The 17,962-nt window shown below is 42.4% G+C and overlaps 1 protein-coding gene across 2 annotated transcripts in view; it reads left to right on the plus strand.

The window, feature by feature from the left end:
* The window catches only part of camkvl (CaM kinase-like vesicle-associated, like), a 39,246-nt gene that overhangs the window by 5,157 nt on the left and 16,127 nt on the right, over positions 1 to 17,962 (plus strand). The window contains exons 1-2 of one of the 2 annotated variants that reach the window (XM_037102722.1): positions 352 to 603; positions 1,381 to 1,433. The exons of the other annotated variant lie outside the window; for it this stretch is intronic. Coding sequence (XP_036958617.1) covers positions 1,395 to 1,433 — 39 coding nt within the window. The 5' untranslated portion in view covers positions 352 to 603; positions 1,381 to 1,394. Of the gene's footprint in view, positions 1 to 351; positions 604 to 1,380; positions 1,434 to 17,962 lie in introns of those variants that run through there. 2 annotated transcript variants of the gene reach the window in all.

Raw genomic sequence — 17,962 nt, forward strand, 5'->3', positions numbered from 1 at the left:
ATCGAGTGGTAGGCGAGCCGGCAACATTTTCAAACATAGGCCTCATTAAAGTGCAACACCACCAATTTAACACATTAAGGTGTGTTTACTGGTTAAAGCCTCTTGTGTCTCCATAGGAAGCTGCATGTAATCTGGTAAACTTCCTCCAGCGATGTCGAAGTTGCATTGTGGGTTATGTAGGTGTGAAGTTTTGAAAGGGACGAGTGTATACATTACACACGCTCAATTAATTCGCTTTTATTTATAGTACAAGTGACCCTCGTTGCACATGGCTTGAGTAAAAGAGTGACAGCTAAAGGCAACATGTCCATCATTCAAACGTTCATGTGGCTATGCTCCTCTGTGATATATATTTTTGCGATGCACGGAGCAAAAAAAAACATTTAGTTGTACATTTAGTTTTGTACAAATGTGAGTTATTCAATCTGTTCACCTACACTGCTAGCAAGAGATGTTGTGGCTTGGCCAGTGGAAGCTAACAGTTGACAGAGCTAAGTTTGTAGCACATTAGCACTCACTGGTTGAAGTGAGGTTAATGGATTATTAACTGAAAGAAACGAGGACTGAACAAACAAATCAAAACAATAGGCAGTGGACTACATGGTAAGTGCTTTGGAAGCTATTGTAACATTCCCTAATCTAACAATGAGAAACTGACTGTAGCACTAGCAAAAGTGGCAAGCAGCTAACCAGCTAAAATATGGGCAGGCTAATTATCAGAACACACGCGGTTGCTATCATTGCCACAGCAGGTAGGAAGACGTACTCTACTTTGTAGAGCTGCATTATCTTTGAGGAGGCAGCATTGCCATTGCTTTCATCAACACTGCTAGCAAAAAGATTCTGGGTTTTAGCAAATGGAAGCTAACAGTTGTAGTCTAAGCTACAGAGCTTTTAGCAGGTAGCGCTCGCTGGTATAAGTGAGTTTTAATGGACTATTAAACTGGAAGAAAAACGTAATGAACCAGCTAACGAACAACAGTGAGGAATGTGTTTTGGTAGCTATTGCAGCATTGTTTAATTTAACAGTAAGTAATTAATTGTTGGCTCAAATCGCTGTAAAAAGGTAATTAGCAGAACTGATATGGTAGCTATAAGCTTATATAACTGCAAGAAAGCTCAATCATTGTTTAAATTTATTGAAATTGGAGGTGATACAATATTATATTTTGCATTTGTAGTTCCTTCTGCCTGTTGGATTTTCCATGGCTTGCATAAAACAGTATTTCAGTCAGTGCTAAAAAATCAACAAAACATTCACAGTGGCAGGAATCCCACATTAAGGTCACTGCCAAAATCGTATCAACTGATCCTGGGCCAGGGTTCTGTTCACCAAATTTTAGCCAAATTCAACTCGTAACTTGTTGAAATGTTTTGCAGACAGAGAAACAAAGATGGGAGAGCGCAGGCATCGACCAACTTCACTGGCAGAGGTAATGAAAGAATTTCAGCATGCGTACACACCAACACACATCAGACATCAGCAGCTCTCCCTCGCACACGAGCACACTCACAAATGTGTTTTTGATTTTACTTGTACTATTGCGGTGGGACAATAAATATCAGAGCCAAACTGTAGAGAAACCACACAACTACAAGCTCTGATTAAAACAATGAATCAAACTCTACTCACATGTAGCAACACAACACAGCCGGAGAGGAATTAAACCCACAAAATCCTCATGATAAAACAGATCAGCATCGGGCTGGGCTAAAATGAGATTTGAAAAGCATTGCATATGCATGAGTATGGTCTCATATTGCAGTCATAGTTTATTATAATGTAAAGTGAGCTGTGTTGAGTTATTAAAGGAAAATTCTGGTATTTTAAAACCTGGGCCCCACATTTATAAATGTGTATGTTTTGGTCGGTAAATGATTCACACTCACCAAAAGTTTTGGAATTGGTCCAGTAGATGACTTCAGCTGGCAGCCGCTACGTGGCCGCAACATAATCCTCTGGGTCAATTTCAGCTATCAAAGTTACGCCCACAGAGAGTGTCTGTTTGTGCCATTTGAAGGCTGACGCTGTGATAATGACAACATTACCGAAACAATTCCGATTCGCTCTGAAGTCTGGCAAACGTGGATGGAGAGAGAGTTCATCTAAAGAACTGCCAGCTACATATTCACAAGTCTCGGCTAGATGAACAACTTTAACAACTTCTCGCACTCATTACAGTGCAAGACCTCTCCTCTTACCCCTCTTACACAAGACTTGTGCTTCTGGTTACAAACCGGATCTTATAGTTTCCTTAATGTTGTTAGTGACTCAGAATTACAGCCTCAGCCTGTCAGTGGCAAAAGCAGGCACTTTTACTGGACGTAGCTTTGACGATCAGTGTTGCCACAAAGGTTTACCTTGCAGCCGCGTAGCAGCTGCCAGCTGAGGCATTCTGCCAGACCGATTCAAAAATCTTTGGCTAGTGTGAATCACTTAAACACCAAAACATGTCAAGGCCCAAGTTTAAAAAATATAGCCCTCTCCCCTCTAAGAAAATCATTTTTCAAACATTTGTATGCAATGTATGTTTCAAGACGCTGAACAGAAAAAAAGCAAATGTCAGTGATATCCCCACAGTGTTGCCTTCTCCGCCCCTTGAAAGGTTGTAATCACACGAAATAAATGACACAGAGAGAAAAAAAAATCCCCCATTTCATGATGTGGATCTGTGTTCAGGCATATGTAGCCTAATTTTACATTCATGGAGTCTATTCATTTTACCCCAGGTGATGGCAACAAATCTCATTTCTATTCTGTGTTTCAGAAGTTTGTTTGAAATTACCTTGACAGCCAGACAAGAAAGCGTAGACATTGATTGCTGACCTTTACTCAATAGTGTCTGACTTCTGCTTTAAAAGTAGAAGAGTAGAAGAGTTTGAAAAAGAAAAATGAGACAAGATAGTCTTCCACAGCCGGCAGTTCAGAGCAAAACATACTGATTCAAGATGTGTTTTTTCTGCGCTTTGACGTTGGATTGTAAATTAACCAGCATTATGAATACACATGTAGGGGGAAAAAAAACAATGAATTACTAATGACTTATCCTATCCTCATGGCTCTGTAGTGACAGGAGAGAGGGAGAGGAAGGGACATTGTAAGTGACAGGGAGACAAGGAGGGGATAGAAAGAAAAGATAGATTAGAGGGGAAAGAGCAATGGAGATGGAGAGACAGAAGGAGTAGTTCATTAAAACTGCATTCATTACCAGAGTCTGTGTATGATGTCCGCTCTGTCTTTAAGTCCTCATCCGTCATTTTTACATCTCCTCTTCCTCACCTCTTTTTTCCCCATTTCCGCGTTTCTTAATGCCTCATCTCACCTTTCCCTTTCCCTCTCTGGCCATCCCTCACTTCCCTGTGCCCGTGTCTCGTCGTCTGTCCTCCACCTCTCCTTATTTATGTCTCTCGTTAGACTGTTGTGTGTGTGTGAAGGACTGCAGTGGCCTTTTGTGAGAGAGGAATGAGGAACAGAGAGAGGAGACGGTGAAACTGTCCTGACTTACCCCCCTTGGAGGCCAAGAAGCATACACTGACATACTCCACCTGGCCCAGGTTCACACTATCTGAGTCCACTCACCTGTTAATTGGGGTTTTTCCTCATGCTGGTCCAGACTGAACAGAGCTAAATTTGGAGCCCCTGGCTGTGCTGGCTCACCGTTTCTTTGAGTTCAGCAACAAAGTGCCGAAACTGGGCTAGTATCTGGGCCAGCATAGCTGGGACACAGATCGGAAAATGACATAAAAGGTACAAATGGAACCCCAGAAATACTATACGCACAACTGAGTTTAACCGTGCTCACTTTTGTGTCGATGATGCTAAAAACAAAATTGGACAAAAGTAATTATAACTTAAGCGTCCAGGCTGTCGTTATAAGTAGCAGTCACTTATTGCTTGCTCGTTATATTTGTCATTAGGATTTATGATGTGCTCTTCCTCCAACAGCCCCAGCTACATCACCCCTTACGTAACACCCCAAGCTGTTGTAAAGATGGATCCAACAAGCCACTGCTTTATCAGTCCTTCAACTGTGGCTCCCCATCCAATCATAACGTCGACTGCCAAGTCTACTACCCCTCATCTTCTGGTAGCCGTTCCCCCCGAATGACGATATAGCTAAGGCAAGCTAAGTACAGCCCAGCGCCGTACTTTTTAATTGAAAGCGATTATGGTCGAGACTTTGCACCGGAGGGTACGATTAATGTATAGGAAGGCAGATAAAAGCGATTAAACATACTGGGACAATAAGGTACATTTGCAACGCGCTTTTCATTGTACAGGCGAGAAAGCAAGTGTGGCTTCACCTCGGGATGAATATAGTCTTCCGTTCTGCAATGCAGCCACGAGAAGAATAAAAGACAGAAATAGGAATCGGGAAGAGTCTCAGCAGCTGAAACTCTTTGCCCACTCTGTAGCAAAGACAACAACGGAGACGAGGAGATAGGACGGGAAATGGAAAGAGGTCAGGACTGATCCGGATTTATTGGCTCAGCTGGTCATAAAGGAGGCTTTATCCTCGCATTGCATTATGCAAGCCAAGATCTCTGCTAGCTACAGGTGAGAGATGACTGCTCAGCAGACACAGATTTTCTCGCAGTCTCTCCGTCTTCCTCTTATCTTCCTTCCTCCCTCCCTGCGATCTGTGTATTACTCTCTCTTAGGATGGATGAGTTTAATACCGAGGTGGTTAGAAACAAAGGCAGATTCCCGCACTGAGGTGCATTCTTTACTCTCTCTGACTCGTGGAATGAAAATCAAGCGTCGCCTCTTCGCCCTCCTCTGATCTGGCTGTGTCTACTCTATTTCTTAACCCTTTGGCCTCTGCCTTTTCTTTCCCTTCCCGCTGCTTTCCCCTCCTCTCTCTTTCTCACTCTGTACCATTAGGCGTCTCATCGATTGTATAAATGCATCTGGACGTTTACAGTAAGGGCAGCCAGGTATTGAAAAGGTACTGACACTAATGGGCGTGCTCAGTCTCTGTCATTGTCTTCCACTCAGTCCTTCCAGTTATTCCCTCGTTTTAAGCCAGATGCTCGCACACACAGTACAGCCTGGGCATCCCAGGTAGGATCTGAAAATGCTTTGGAGACAACAAACCGGTCTTTTCTGGAAATCTCCTCTCTTTTACAAAAGGACTGAAATAGAAGGACCATCTGGTGCATAGTGACGCACAAAACTCTTCAGTTTAAAGTTTCATTGTTGACAAATTGGCAACGTGGACCTTCAGCATTTTGTCCTCTAACCTCCAAATGTTCAGTAACAGTACAGGAAAATTGTAATTGATATATCAACATGCCTACACACTAATACATGGGTAATTGAATATATGTCAGCATGCTGGATGGATAATCCGCTCAGAAAAAAAATCAAAAACCATCAGAAATAGAGACAGGCGGTCTCTGTGCTTGCCTCCGAAAGAGATGTGGTACTGAGAAGCGGGGGAAACGAGTGTCAGTGGGGGAGCAGGATGGTGTGGGGTCGAGGGAGTCAACCAATTCCAGTCTACCTCATCAAAAAAAAAAAAAAGAAAGAAAGAAAGAGAGCTAGAGAAGCAAGAAAAAATGGTGAGAAAAGCAGCTAAACAGGAGAAAAGCTAGAGCATGCTCTGCCTTTGCTCTGACCTGGTTCCAGTTAATCCGCCTACTTTACACGATGAACATTACCTCCACACTGTATTTATAGAGCCTATTCGTGTGTGTTTTTGTGTAAGCCGCTGTGTATATGAATGTGTCATGCTTGGCCATGATCGTAGAGTAAATGCAATAAGAGCATGTCATATAGGGCCAGGAGGTCTGGTGGCACAGTTTGAGGACAAAAACAACCCATGTTTCCCTCTGTAAGGCTGAATGTTGGAGCCATTGTGGAGCCACCATATAAAACAGTTCCACTTGTTCCAAGAGGAAGGACTATTCTCACCTTTTCCCTTGAAACACAACGTCAGTAGTTTGCTCCTAAATGTGCTGTTATTGCTAACATTTACTGACGTTTAAAGCGAGGGGACTTTTTGGAACATTTGCAGCAGTTCTATGTAACATCATTCAACGTAGCCCTGTGTTAGCCAGTTGCTACACACACACACATTCCTGGTGGATAACTCTGTATGGGAAACAATAACTGTCTTTTTCAAAGACGGTAAAATTCTCAGTCTCAGAGTGTTGTAAACATTTGTGTGACAGAATAAATTTACGAGACATTTCACTCCCAATTGCAAATGTCGACGTCAAGGAGAGGAAAAGTTGTGAGATTACCAAAGTCAGTGGGGCAGTAGGAGAACCCTGAATGTCTGTCCAACACATCCAGCGGTGGCTTACATATTTCAGTCTGTGAAAAAAATTGGCTGACCAACTGACCGACATATCCCAATTACTGATATGAATCACACAAGACAGGACCTGCTGAGTTTTTTTTTCTGTATTTTTCCAAAACCACAACCTGAATTCGGCTTTTTTTTTTTTTTTTGTCCCTAACGTCACTTTCCTGCACACCCTCCAGCAACCTGCGACTCTGGTGCAGTGTAAGAATGTCACAGTTGACAGAAATGACTTCAGTGCATTCAGCGTGAGTGAGCAGAATGAGTTGTCCAAGTTTGCATTTTCTCAGTGGAGGAAGTAGAAGGAGTTGAAAAAACAAAAAACAAATCTGGACTTTGAGGCAGTGAAGACACCGGCCCCATACATACTGAGCTGCTGTTACATATGCCTCTACTGACGCCCAGAAGAATGTGGAAAAGACAATTTCCAATTTTGGACCAGGAATTCATCGTATTATTATTATTATCGCTACTAAAATGGTAACCCAGTAGAAGGCTCTACATAAGCTCACCTCCAGCAGGCTCCACAGGTATACTGGATGCTATAAGGTGTGAGCGGTATACCCACACACTCTTTAAAAATAGAGAGGGCCCTGACAGTCCTACACGAAGCTTCACAGCAGAGACCTCTCTTTCGAAATGGTCTCTAGCCTTATGACTCTTATCCAAAAAACTTCAATCACTGCTCCTTTCTCCTCCTCCTCTCTTCTGCTCCTCCTCCCTTCTCTTCCTCTCTTCCTTCTCTCCAGGGAGGGGATTTTGCTTCTATAAGTCTTCTATCACACTGAATATTTCACAAAAGCACTTTTTTTTTCACCCTCCTAGTACATACATACACACACGCACACACAGCGCTGACTTTCTCACAGAAGCGTTCTCACTTTCGTTCCCTCACGCTCTTCACATCTGTCATCTTCCATGCTTTGTCTTCCTCCCTCATTCTTTCCCCTTTTCTTGTTATCTTCATCTTAATATTATTTTCCTCCCTGAACTCCTCTTTGTCTAGCACCAGGGCTCACTCTTCGTCCTCCTCACTTAGCTTCCTTCTTCTCACTTGCTCTCAACCTAAACCAAACCTCTTTACTCCTTCCTCCCTCGTTTTTAACACGTCTCCTACAGTTACTTCCGTACATCCTCACTTATTATTTCAGGAATGCATTTGAAATATATATTGGCCTTAAAAGGATTTAATGCTTGAGGATCAATACATTGTCTCATTGGCCTGGGCTTTTGCTATACCTTGTTCATTGATTATTTATAACCAGGTCCCATCAATATGTGTACAAATTCCACAACTTTATACTTTAAAATTGCCTGCAGTGCAGACCAGTTACCCAAACAAATTATGGCAATATACATTTTAAAACTTATATTCCTGTGTTACATTTCATCAATTTCAATTTTCAATTTTATTTTGTGACAAATCTGTGCTTATCATCTGGTTAGGGTTAGGAAAAGACTTTGTTTTGCCTTGAATACCTGTTTGTGCCACAAACTAGGCTGAGATTGTCATGAGGGCTCGGCAGCCTCCTGGCCTCTAACTCCACCGTCATGCAGTTGATACATCAATCCTTTTCTGTTAACCTCCGCTGAGAGCGGATCCAGAGTCAGGTGGTGTCCTCTTCCAGAGACATGGTAATGATAATAAATATATAATAAGCACAGTTTGGTTAAGTTTAGGCAACAAAAGTAATTGTTTAAGTTTCTGCTATGAAATTTAAAACATCTATTTATCACAAAACTTCATGGGAAGGGTTGGCATATCATCTGTGCTCAGCTGTGTTGTGATTAACTCCACTGGTGGTTGAGGTTGATCTAAAAGTCCTACGGCTGTTGTTGTACACTGTTAAAGTGGCTTTTTTTACAGGATTAGCCTCACAGAAAGTGCAGGAGAAGTTTCTCCTAAGCGATTTCCTTAGCCGAGGTAACTTTTCGTATGAATGCACTCCAAATGTTAAATGAGTCAGAGCATCGAGGAAGATTGCATATAGGAATTTTACTCATCTATGAATTATTCATGTGGTGTGCAGGATACAGCCTTAGACAGAGTGTGTATATGTGTGTGTCCTGTTGATTCATCCCCGAGAGTTTTAATAATCTGCTTTTTCGTCTCGAAAATTAGATTCTTCATTTTGTCATCATTGTTAGTCAAAGCTTGCTTACTACCTGTGTGTTTTGCGATGCCTCCAAGGCTCAGATCCAGCCGCAGAACACAATCACTCCTCTAAATTCCCCCAAAGCATTTAGAGGCATCTCATACAGAAAACAGGTGTGATTCTCGCCAAAATGACAGGTCTATCATTTCCCTTCTTCTCATACCCATTCATCATCTTCCTCTGATTGTGATGACAAGACAATCGTACAAAGCAGTTTGGGACATTTGAAAAGAAGTCCGATTAGAGGAACTGCTTAATATTTCATACATAGTTAGATACCACACAACAGCCAAGAGTGCACAGACGCCTGCAAGAGCCTCGGGCTAATTACACCAGAGTCTACACTCACTGTGCACTTCCTGAGCACATAAGACTGAATGGGGACTGCGAAATTATACTGTCAGCGACTGTTTTTTTTTTTTGTTTGTTTGTTTCCTCAAGATTAATAAGAGAAGCAGGCCACCAACCGAACAGCATGAATACAGTTTAGTTTAATAGCTGCAATATATCCGCGTCTTGACTAAATGATCTGCGTTAACAATGAGAATGGATTTGAACTCTGATGTAAACTAAACCTACAGACACAAAGTCTGCAGAATTGTTCAGAATGATATGGAACCAGTCCCACAAGAACAAATTGAAAAAAACAAATGCATGTGCAGTATATACTTGGGTTGACAAATACCGCAGAATTGCATGTACTATTGAGAGAGAGAGGCTGACCATTGAGGCAGCGTTTGCATTTGTGATTTACAGCCGTCACTTGAAAGTAGAAGTCCTTTTAATATGTGCCTTAAAGTGCCAAAATGAACGCAAAGATGGTGATCATAGTTCATAGTTAGTCTCTATTGTTTATAAGCTGTTTTAATACAATATGTTTTAACGCTGTAATGCCATGTTGCAAATGTCTTCGCACTTCAGAGCGATGTTAAACCTCCACTGGTGTTGTGTTACTTTTCCCGACAGATGGAATTTGATCTGCAGGGCTCTCTGGATAAATGGTTTAGAAATTGGACATTTTTTACAGGAAGCAGCTAAACAGTGGTTGAAAAGTAATCCTCTGACCTGTGTGTCTGTTTAGTTTTTTTTGGGTTTTTTTTGATTACATTGTGTGCTGCTGACATGCCCGAACTGGCTCATGCCCAACAGCAATTATTCCATAATCCTCCTCTTCCTCACTGCTCTCTCTTTTCTGTCTTTCTCGTCTTTTTTCGTCCTTTCACTTACCGTCTCGCTCCCACTCTAACTTTCCCATGAGGCCAAATGACCTCATTTTCATCTCAAGACTTGTGCTTGAGCAGTCTTGTTCTCATCACACACAAGCATGCACCGTGCTGAGGTGCTCGTGCAGAAGCAGCGTGATTAAAGACAGTAAGGTGTATCATGAATATCTCTCTAAATGCCTCTTTCTGCCCGACACAGACTGTTGCATACACCCATAGACTGTGAAGCATCAGGCATTCCAGCACCTACGCTAATCTATTATGAGTTCTACTTCATGCATTTTTATATGTAGCATCTACATGTGTGTATAATGGTGTGAGCTATGTCCTTGGTCCCTTTGATGTTTATGCTTCCCTTTTCTTTTTGAGCAGAGGTGTGTGTGTGTGTGTGTGTGTGTGTGTGTGTGTGTGTGTGTGTGTGTGTGTGTGTGTGTGTGTGTGTGTGTGTGTGTGTGTGTGAGTGTGTGTTTGTGTGTGTAAGGAAGAAGCCTTTGGGGTTCAGATTGCCGCAGATGTGACGAAAACAGAGACAACCACCTCTAAAAGCTCACAAGGCAGAGCCGTCCCTTATACCCCCAAAACTCAAAGGCTACTCCTGGGAACATTATAATGAGCTGCCAAATTAAGCAGAAGAAAAAAAAAAATACAACTTCCTTTTTGTCAGAGGCATCTCAGGTCAAAATACTGTCTTTGAAAAGTAAATTATCTGTCAGCCTTCAAACTCAATCTGGAGAGAATGCATTCCTTTGAAATGGGTTTTCAAGGATGAATTAGTGACTGTTTTCAGGCATTTGATAATGCAGAATACTGCATCTGAGTTTTAACATCTACCATTATAAATTGGCCATTTACTCTGACAAAATGTTTTCTGGAATGAAACATCCACGTATACCGTCATAAGCCATGCAACAGGTTGTGGCACACAAGAACAGCACCAAGACACAAATTATCTTTTCCTGCTGTTTCATGAAACACAGGAAAGAGAGTCACCATTATGCAGCCCCGCTCATGTGTTTTTTTGTTGTTGTTTTTTTGTTTTTTTTCCTTGTCTTGCAGGAGTGGAGCAGTTTAGGCTCATAGTTTTTTTGACAAAGGTTTGCCTCAGCACAATAAGAATAAGAATCTTTGCATGCTTGCATGAGACAGGGGAGCATATTTGTATTCCTGGGTCCTGTGTCCCAAAGGTCTTATGTTCCTAAGGCTGTATGCTGCCAGGATGCTTAGCCACCAAGGTCCTATGTTCTCAGGGACCTATGTTGCCATGGTCCTGTGTTTCCAAGCTGCTATGTTCTCATAGTCCTATGTTCTCATTGTCCTGAATTTCCAAGGTCTTATGTTCTCATAGTCCTATGTTATGTTGGTTCTATGTCCCTAAGGTCCTATGTTCTCATAGTCATATGTTCCCAGTGACCCTTGTATGTACTGTAGAGGTCCTGTATTTCCTAGGTCCTATGTTCTCACGGTCTTATATACTTAGGGTTCTATATTCCCAAGGTCCTATACCTCATAGTCCTATGTTCTCATGGACCTATGTTCTCATAGACATATGTTCTCATGGACCTGTGTTCTCATGGTCCTATGTTCTCATCGACGTATGTTCTCATGGTCCTATGTTCTCATCGACCTATGTTCTCATGGTCCTATGTTCTCATTGTCTTTTATACTTAGGGTTCTATATTCCCAAGGTCCTATACCTCATAGTCCTCTCTATGTTTCCAAGTATAATATTCTGCTAGCACTAACTAAACCTACTACACTAATTCTAGAGCTGGGGAACATAGGACGCTGGGAGAGCACACATGTAGAACTGGGGAACATGAGACCCACATAGGACCCTGGGAACATAAGATAGACAGAAGGGACAAGCAGGAACAGATCAAAATAAAGTTGAATTACTTTTGGCATTTAGCTACTTTTACTTGTCATTTCAGTTGGACGAGATGTAACATACAGAGTTTTATTGTGAGACAGAAGTGAAGGAATGGAGTAAAACTGTGGAGATGGGGGAGATTTCTCTGCTGCCAATTAGTTGAACATCCTGACTTGGGAGAAACAGTGCTAGAGGGCTATATGACAGTGTCAGAATCTGTGAAAGCTTGTGTCTGTGTGTTAGACTGTGTCTGTGTATGTATGAGTGTCTTACTTTGTTTATGTGTGCATGTGCGTGCATGCATACTGAGGTGTGAAGTGAGCCTCTCAATTGAAGTCTGGGCTTTTTGGAGAGGCACTCTGTGCGGTGTGTCTAAAGGCCGCATTGGCCTCAAAAGGAATGAATTAATGCAGTTGTGATCAATGGAGACACACGCACATCTTTATGTGTGCATGGACACACACACACACACACACACACACACACACACACACACACACACACACACACACACACACACACACACACACACACACACAAATGGATGCTGGGAAAGAAGGTTTTGCAGTTTAATTTATTCCCCAGAGAGGGCAAGCCTAACAATGAGACCAATGGCTAAACACATGTATGTGTGCATTTGAATCTGCCCGAATGTGAGTGTGCATGTAGGTGTATCGTGGGTTGGTGCATTAGTGGTTCTGTATGTGTGAAACACAGAAAGTGAACAGAGGTGTGTGTTTGTGTGTGTGTGTGTGTGTGTGTGAGAGAGAGAGAGAGAGAGAGAGAGAGAGTTCTCCCTTGACACAAGTGTTTCTCAATCATCCAAAAGTGGATGAAGTGTAACCAAAAGTGCCCCTGTAACACACACACGCAAATTAAGTTGGGCGGTAAAAGTAGCATCAGCTTATGTCCCTGAGGGGAGCAGCATTTTCAGTCATTGACATATTGTGTGCTTCTCGAGTATGTGCGAGCGTGCAACTCTTCAACTCCGTGCAACAGATTTCTGGGGAGGAAAAAAACACTTCACATCCAATGTTGTTCTTCTCCACTGACCCCCTGAGTCACAAACACACATGTATAATATACACACACTCAACAAGGCCATGAGGTTTCCACATAGTCTCTCCTTGAGTATTTCATATCCTGCAAATGTTTTATTGTGATCTCGCTCTTCCTCCACTCCTGATACATAACGTATCCTTCTTCTCTCCGCCCTTTTGACTGAACTCAAATGTCTGCTGAAAGCATTTATGTTGTGTTCTGTGAGGTGTGCGTGTGTCGAAGCTGACAGAAGCCGCCCAATTCAGCGCTCCTATGTTTGACACGTGAGCCATGTGCGACACAGTTGTGTCTGCCTCGCATGGCAATTCTTTCTGCACCACAAACGTTTTGCATCTTTCCCAATCTGCATGCACAAGTGAAGCACGAAGCATAGTTTTGTTGTGTTTTCTAGTTTTGGATATTTTATGAATACAACATTTATTCATTATGAACACACATGAGAAAGAGCAGCATTGTTTCCCCTATACTTAAAGGCGTTGTAAAGATACAGTGGGGTCCAGGTAGACCAAAAGTGACCACACCATCAGAAGATCAATACATCAACCTTAGTTCCCTGAAAGATATAAAATCAGCATCATAACAGATGGAGGATTAGTTAAATGAAGTCCCGTCAAAAGAAGGCTGTCTTGTGGTTGCCTCAGAGGACAAGTTGCAGTTTGTAAACCACTTTCCAGGAGAGGGAACAAGGCCCAATGCTTGAGATGGGCTAGGAAATAGCAGAGTTTCATAGTGGATGGCTAGGAAGAAGTCCTGTTTACTGATGAGTCCAGGTTTGATATGAATGGCAATAACAAAAGAGTGTGAGGAGACTAACAGGAGAGAGGATGACACAAGAGTGACATGCTCCACTCTCTGGTTTGCATCTTTGTGGACAAGGATTCACACTGCAGCAGGATAATGACCCCAAACTCACCTGAAACCTTTGCAAGGCCGAGGAAGACCAAGGAGTCCTGACCAACATGGACTTTCCTCTACAGTCAGCTGATCTTAACCCTGCTGAATATTTCAGGGGGCATTTAAAGACTTAGAAAGCCAAGCCAAGTTCAGCACAGACCAGAGATAACTGGAAACAACAACAAGGTGGTTCATTGCTTGTATGTGGGCATTTTTTAATGTGAGATTGACCCCCCCTCTCATTATAGTGTAAGACTGGCAATTTCAAATCATCAAAGCTCACACAGGAGGGTATTTTATATCAGAAAAGTCCAGCTTAGGGCGGACGGAAGGCCAACATCAAGAGAGAATGTAGTGTTTTCAATTTAATCCACATTATTGGAAACAGTCAAAAAGACAAACTGCCAGGAATAAAACCTTAAACACAAAGCTGGCTGCTGCAGCAGGCAACACAGGTGCAACACAGATTCAGTCAGTGGTGGACATCTTGGGTAAGATCAGTCATGCATTCACACAGTACACAGAAAGCTGTGCTAATATACACTTGGGGTTACAAAAGCCTACAAACAATGGAGAGTATTGATTGTAATTTTTAAAAAAAAAAACCTCATTGTTGCACACTGGCAGGTTTAATGTTTGTCCTTGCTCCATTCAGAAGGCCCACATGCTCACAGCTCAGCAGTGAAAAGTGTTGTTCATATAGGATGTGAGATTAGATATGGCTGAGGTTCACCCATTATTATAATGCAATAAAGGTCATCAAAACCACAAAACGATGACTTCAGTCTGCTGAAAATTCAATCAATACCTCCCTGATACAGTCTCATGAAAAAACAAACTATAGACGTTTAACAAATATGGGTTTTCTTGCTGGACAGTGGTATTAGACGGGATCACATTCTGCATGTGATACATGTATTCCATGTGCATACCTTGATTGTTTAGTTGTTAGACAGTCAGATGCATGGTATCCTGCGTCATCATGTCAAAATGTCCATTTTCAGACATAATGCACTTTTGGTCTACTCCTAACCAGCAAATGTTAGCATGCAGATATTCTAAACAAAGACAAACAGAGTAAACATTACTTGAAAATGCCACAGTGCTAGAATTGTCATTCTGAACAATCTGATGAAGTACATCCTCACCAAGCTGCTATGACTGTGGACTCTCGGTTGTCCTAAGCACTAAATAAATGTGATATAATTTAGTTTAATGTACAGTAATGTGTGTAACCAGTGGTATAAAACAAGCATATATTGAAAGACCTTTTGAACTTGTTAATAACATTTTTATCTTAAACAAGCTGATGCGGGTATTTAAATCAGGAGTGACCCACTGTCTGCAATGCTCCCATCTGAACTCCTATCTTCATGTACAGGATGAACCATTACATTACAGGATAATTCAAACAAAAAGTGGGAGGGTGGGGGAAGGGGTCCATTGGAACAGATGGCTTTTATTCCACAGGAAAAAAGTGTAAGACAGACGAGACAGCAGAACACGAAAACAACACAAAACCACATGGCAGAGCGATTGGAAAGGCACTGAGCAAGAGCAGGCTCACACTGTTGTTCATAAATATTTCTTATTTGAAAAAAAACACTAAATGTGTGAGGCACATGTATACGCTTTGTGCAATAGATTTATATAATTTATTTATGATTGCCTCCCTTTTACTCCTCCCAGCACTCTCTCTCTCTCTCTCTCTCTCTCTCTCTCTCTCTCTCTCTCTCTCTCTCTCTCTCGCTCACGATCTGAGTTTCTATTTTGATTTGATATCTAACTTGAAGAGGAAGGATTCGGTCCTTTTTCTGCACACTCCCAGATTTAGTCAAAAAGTTACCTACACACACACACAAAAAAAAAGCACACACCATCCATCGTTCAGTCGGCGAATTGTACACTTACAGTGTGTGTGTGTGTGTGTGTGTGTGTGTGCCTGCGGGTCTTGCCTCAGGCTATTCTGGTGTCAGAAAGAGCGGCCTGTCAGCCAGACATTGCATCATTCTACGTAAACTACCGACACACACACACACACACACACACACAGACACACACTTATGTCCACATAAAAAATAAAAAAATAAAAAAGCTACTATGTGGCCCTTCTCCCGGAGGACACACTTACTGTGTTAGACCTGCACAGATCCACTCTCCTAATGAGGGGACAGGAAACAGAGCACACACAGGAGGGGAGTGAAAGGTGAGGAGGGGAGATTTTTCCGACAGAGTGGTGTAACTTACCTACAGTATCATTCAGAATAAGGCATGTGCTGTGTGTTTATACAGTACGTGTGTGTGCGTGTGCATGCATGAATTTGGTATATGTGTCTGCATTTGGGGGCGGCTTTCTCCCGCTCTTTTTCTCTCTGGGCAGATGTGATGAATTTTCATTAGAGCGTTTCCTTATTAAGCCTGTTTCTGGCCTTGTGTATGCCTCGCAGCCATACACTCACACACACACACGCACACATACAGACACACACACACACACACCAAACACATGCACAGGCCTCAGATGAGAGCTGCTCCTTGAGCAATAAGGGAATTAGTGTTTATAACAAACTCAGAGAAGACCCCTTACTGGGAACTCAGTAGAAGAAGCAAATATAATGGGTACGGATGCAGCACACACACAAGCACCCAAAGATACGCACATAAGTGTAACATAATACTGTGAGTTGTATGAATAAGTGTGTGAATTTTGAATGGTAATCAATTCACCCTCTTTCTCATTCTTGTATCCTTAGCACTTGTGATTCTAAGGAGCACGGTAATGCTGATAATTGGCCTTTCATCTGCTTCTTCTCGTCATCACTATCAGCTCTTCTCTCCAGCGGCCATCCTCAACTCCCTTATTTGCCCCACTTTCCCACCACAGCATCTTGATAAGTCCTGGGACCGACCTCAGGCGCCTCTCAATATCGAACACTCGCGTTCGTCAACTCGGGCAATGAGCTCATTAGGAAACCATTGGACTGATTTCTGTTTAATGTGTAATGTTATTATATTCTTTTTGTAGGCTATAAAGATATTAAAGACAACCTAAAAGGGCTTTCAGCTGCGTCTAGATTATTAATTGCTTTATTATTTCCTAATTGCGCTTGATGCCATTCTTATGCAAGGCTGTGGATCAAGGGAGAGTTTAAACCTGAAGCGAAAAGTCAATGTGTGTTAAGTCAAGAAAATCATGGGTGGTCTTGGTTGATCAATAAGGAACCGGCAGCGACTGTCAGGTCTTGTTATGCACAGATGAAGAGACGCACGCTGAATTGCATGCAAGGAACACACAAATGATTGCAGCGAGAGCAAAGTGTTACTGCTAATCTTATTAAAGGTGGAAGACCTGGTGGTAATGGCGCGCTTAATTGCACCCAGGAAGGCTTTTAGGACACAGAAAATTTCCTTCCATTACGCTGAAGGTGCGAGAACATGCAAATGTCTCATCAATTTGTTTATTTCCTTTGCTCGCTCACTCGTGCACTCATGAAGGGGCTGGTGCTGTAGGATAGAGCGCATTAGCGTGGCGGCCATTTTCGTCAGACGTCACACTCAGGGTGAGACGCTCGAATGCTGGGATAACATGCTGCTATTATCACTAGCAGCAACTGAGAAGATGATGCTAGTGAGAATCTTTCAAGACTAAAAATCATATTTCATATAAATCATAATCATAAAACCCATTAGCAAATGATAGCATTCAACCGCCTTTGCATCCACGATGTTTGTTGATATTTTAGAATACATTTACGCCTCTTCGATTGCATTGCATAGCCTAATACTACGTTATCTAATGATAATGTTAGCTAGGGAATTGTTGAGCGCTAACGTTACGATATGTTGTTTTTTCCTCAAAAGCTGGCCTGATTTCCCTCCAGACTTCCATCGGACTCCCTACATTTATAGGACTTACAGGCTCTACTGAAAATGGGGATGGGTGAGGGCAGAACGCCGAGATGAAAGCTACAAGGCTGGTGGTGGTTGTGGTGGTGGTTTGAGCAAGACAAAGAGGCGTATTAATGAGACGATCCCGCCGTGTTGTTGAAAGGATAAACGTGCGATTCCTGTGGAACCGCACACCTGTGTCCATACGGCCTTGATATAGGCAGAGTGACATGTCGAACGCTAATGAGGGACACATATATCCAGTATGCCTCTCTGTCACATTAGGACACTCATATAGTGGCACGCACTGAGCTGTATAATTCATGTGATGTATGCTCCTTGTGGCAGTCATGCAGTCGTGTGTGTGTGTGTGTGTGTGTGTGTGTGTGTGTGTGTGTGTGTGTAACTCAGGTGGTTAGTGCTGCGACATGCGAGGCCTGTCATCTCTTGTTCACACAGGCAGAAGTAACCCGGGGTTCGTCCACAGACCCTCTGCTGCTCCGACTCGTCTCCCGAGGCAAACATTGACATATTTGTCAGTGTACTTTTCTCACGCGT

This window comes from Acanthopagrus latus, chromosome 7 (genome assembly GCF_904848185.1).
Source record: "Acanthopagrus latus isolate v.2019 chromosome 7, fAcaLat1.1, whole genome shotgun sequence".
NCBI classification, from domain to species: domain Eukaryota; kingdom Metazoa; phylum Chordata; class Actinopteri; order Spariformes; family Sparidae; genus Acanthopagrus; species Acanthopagrus latus.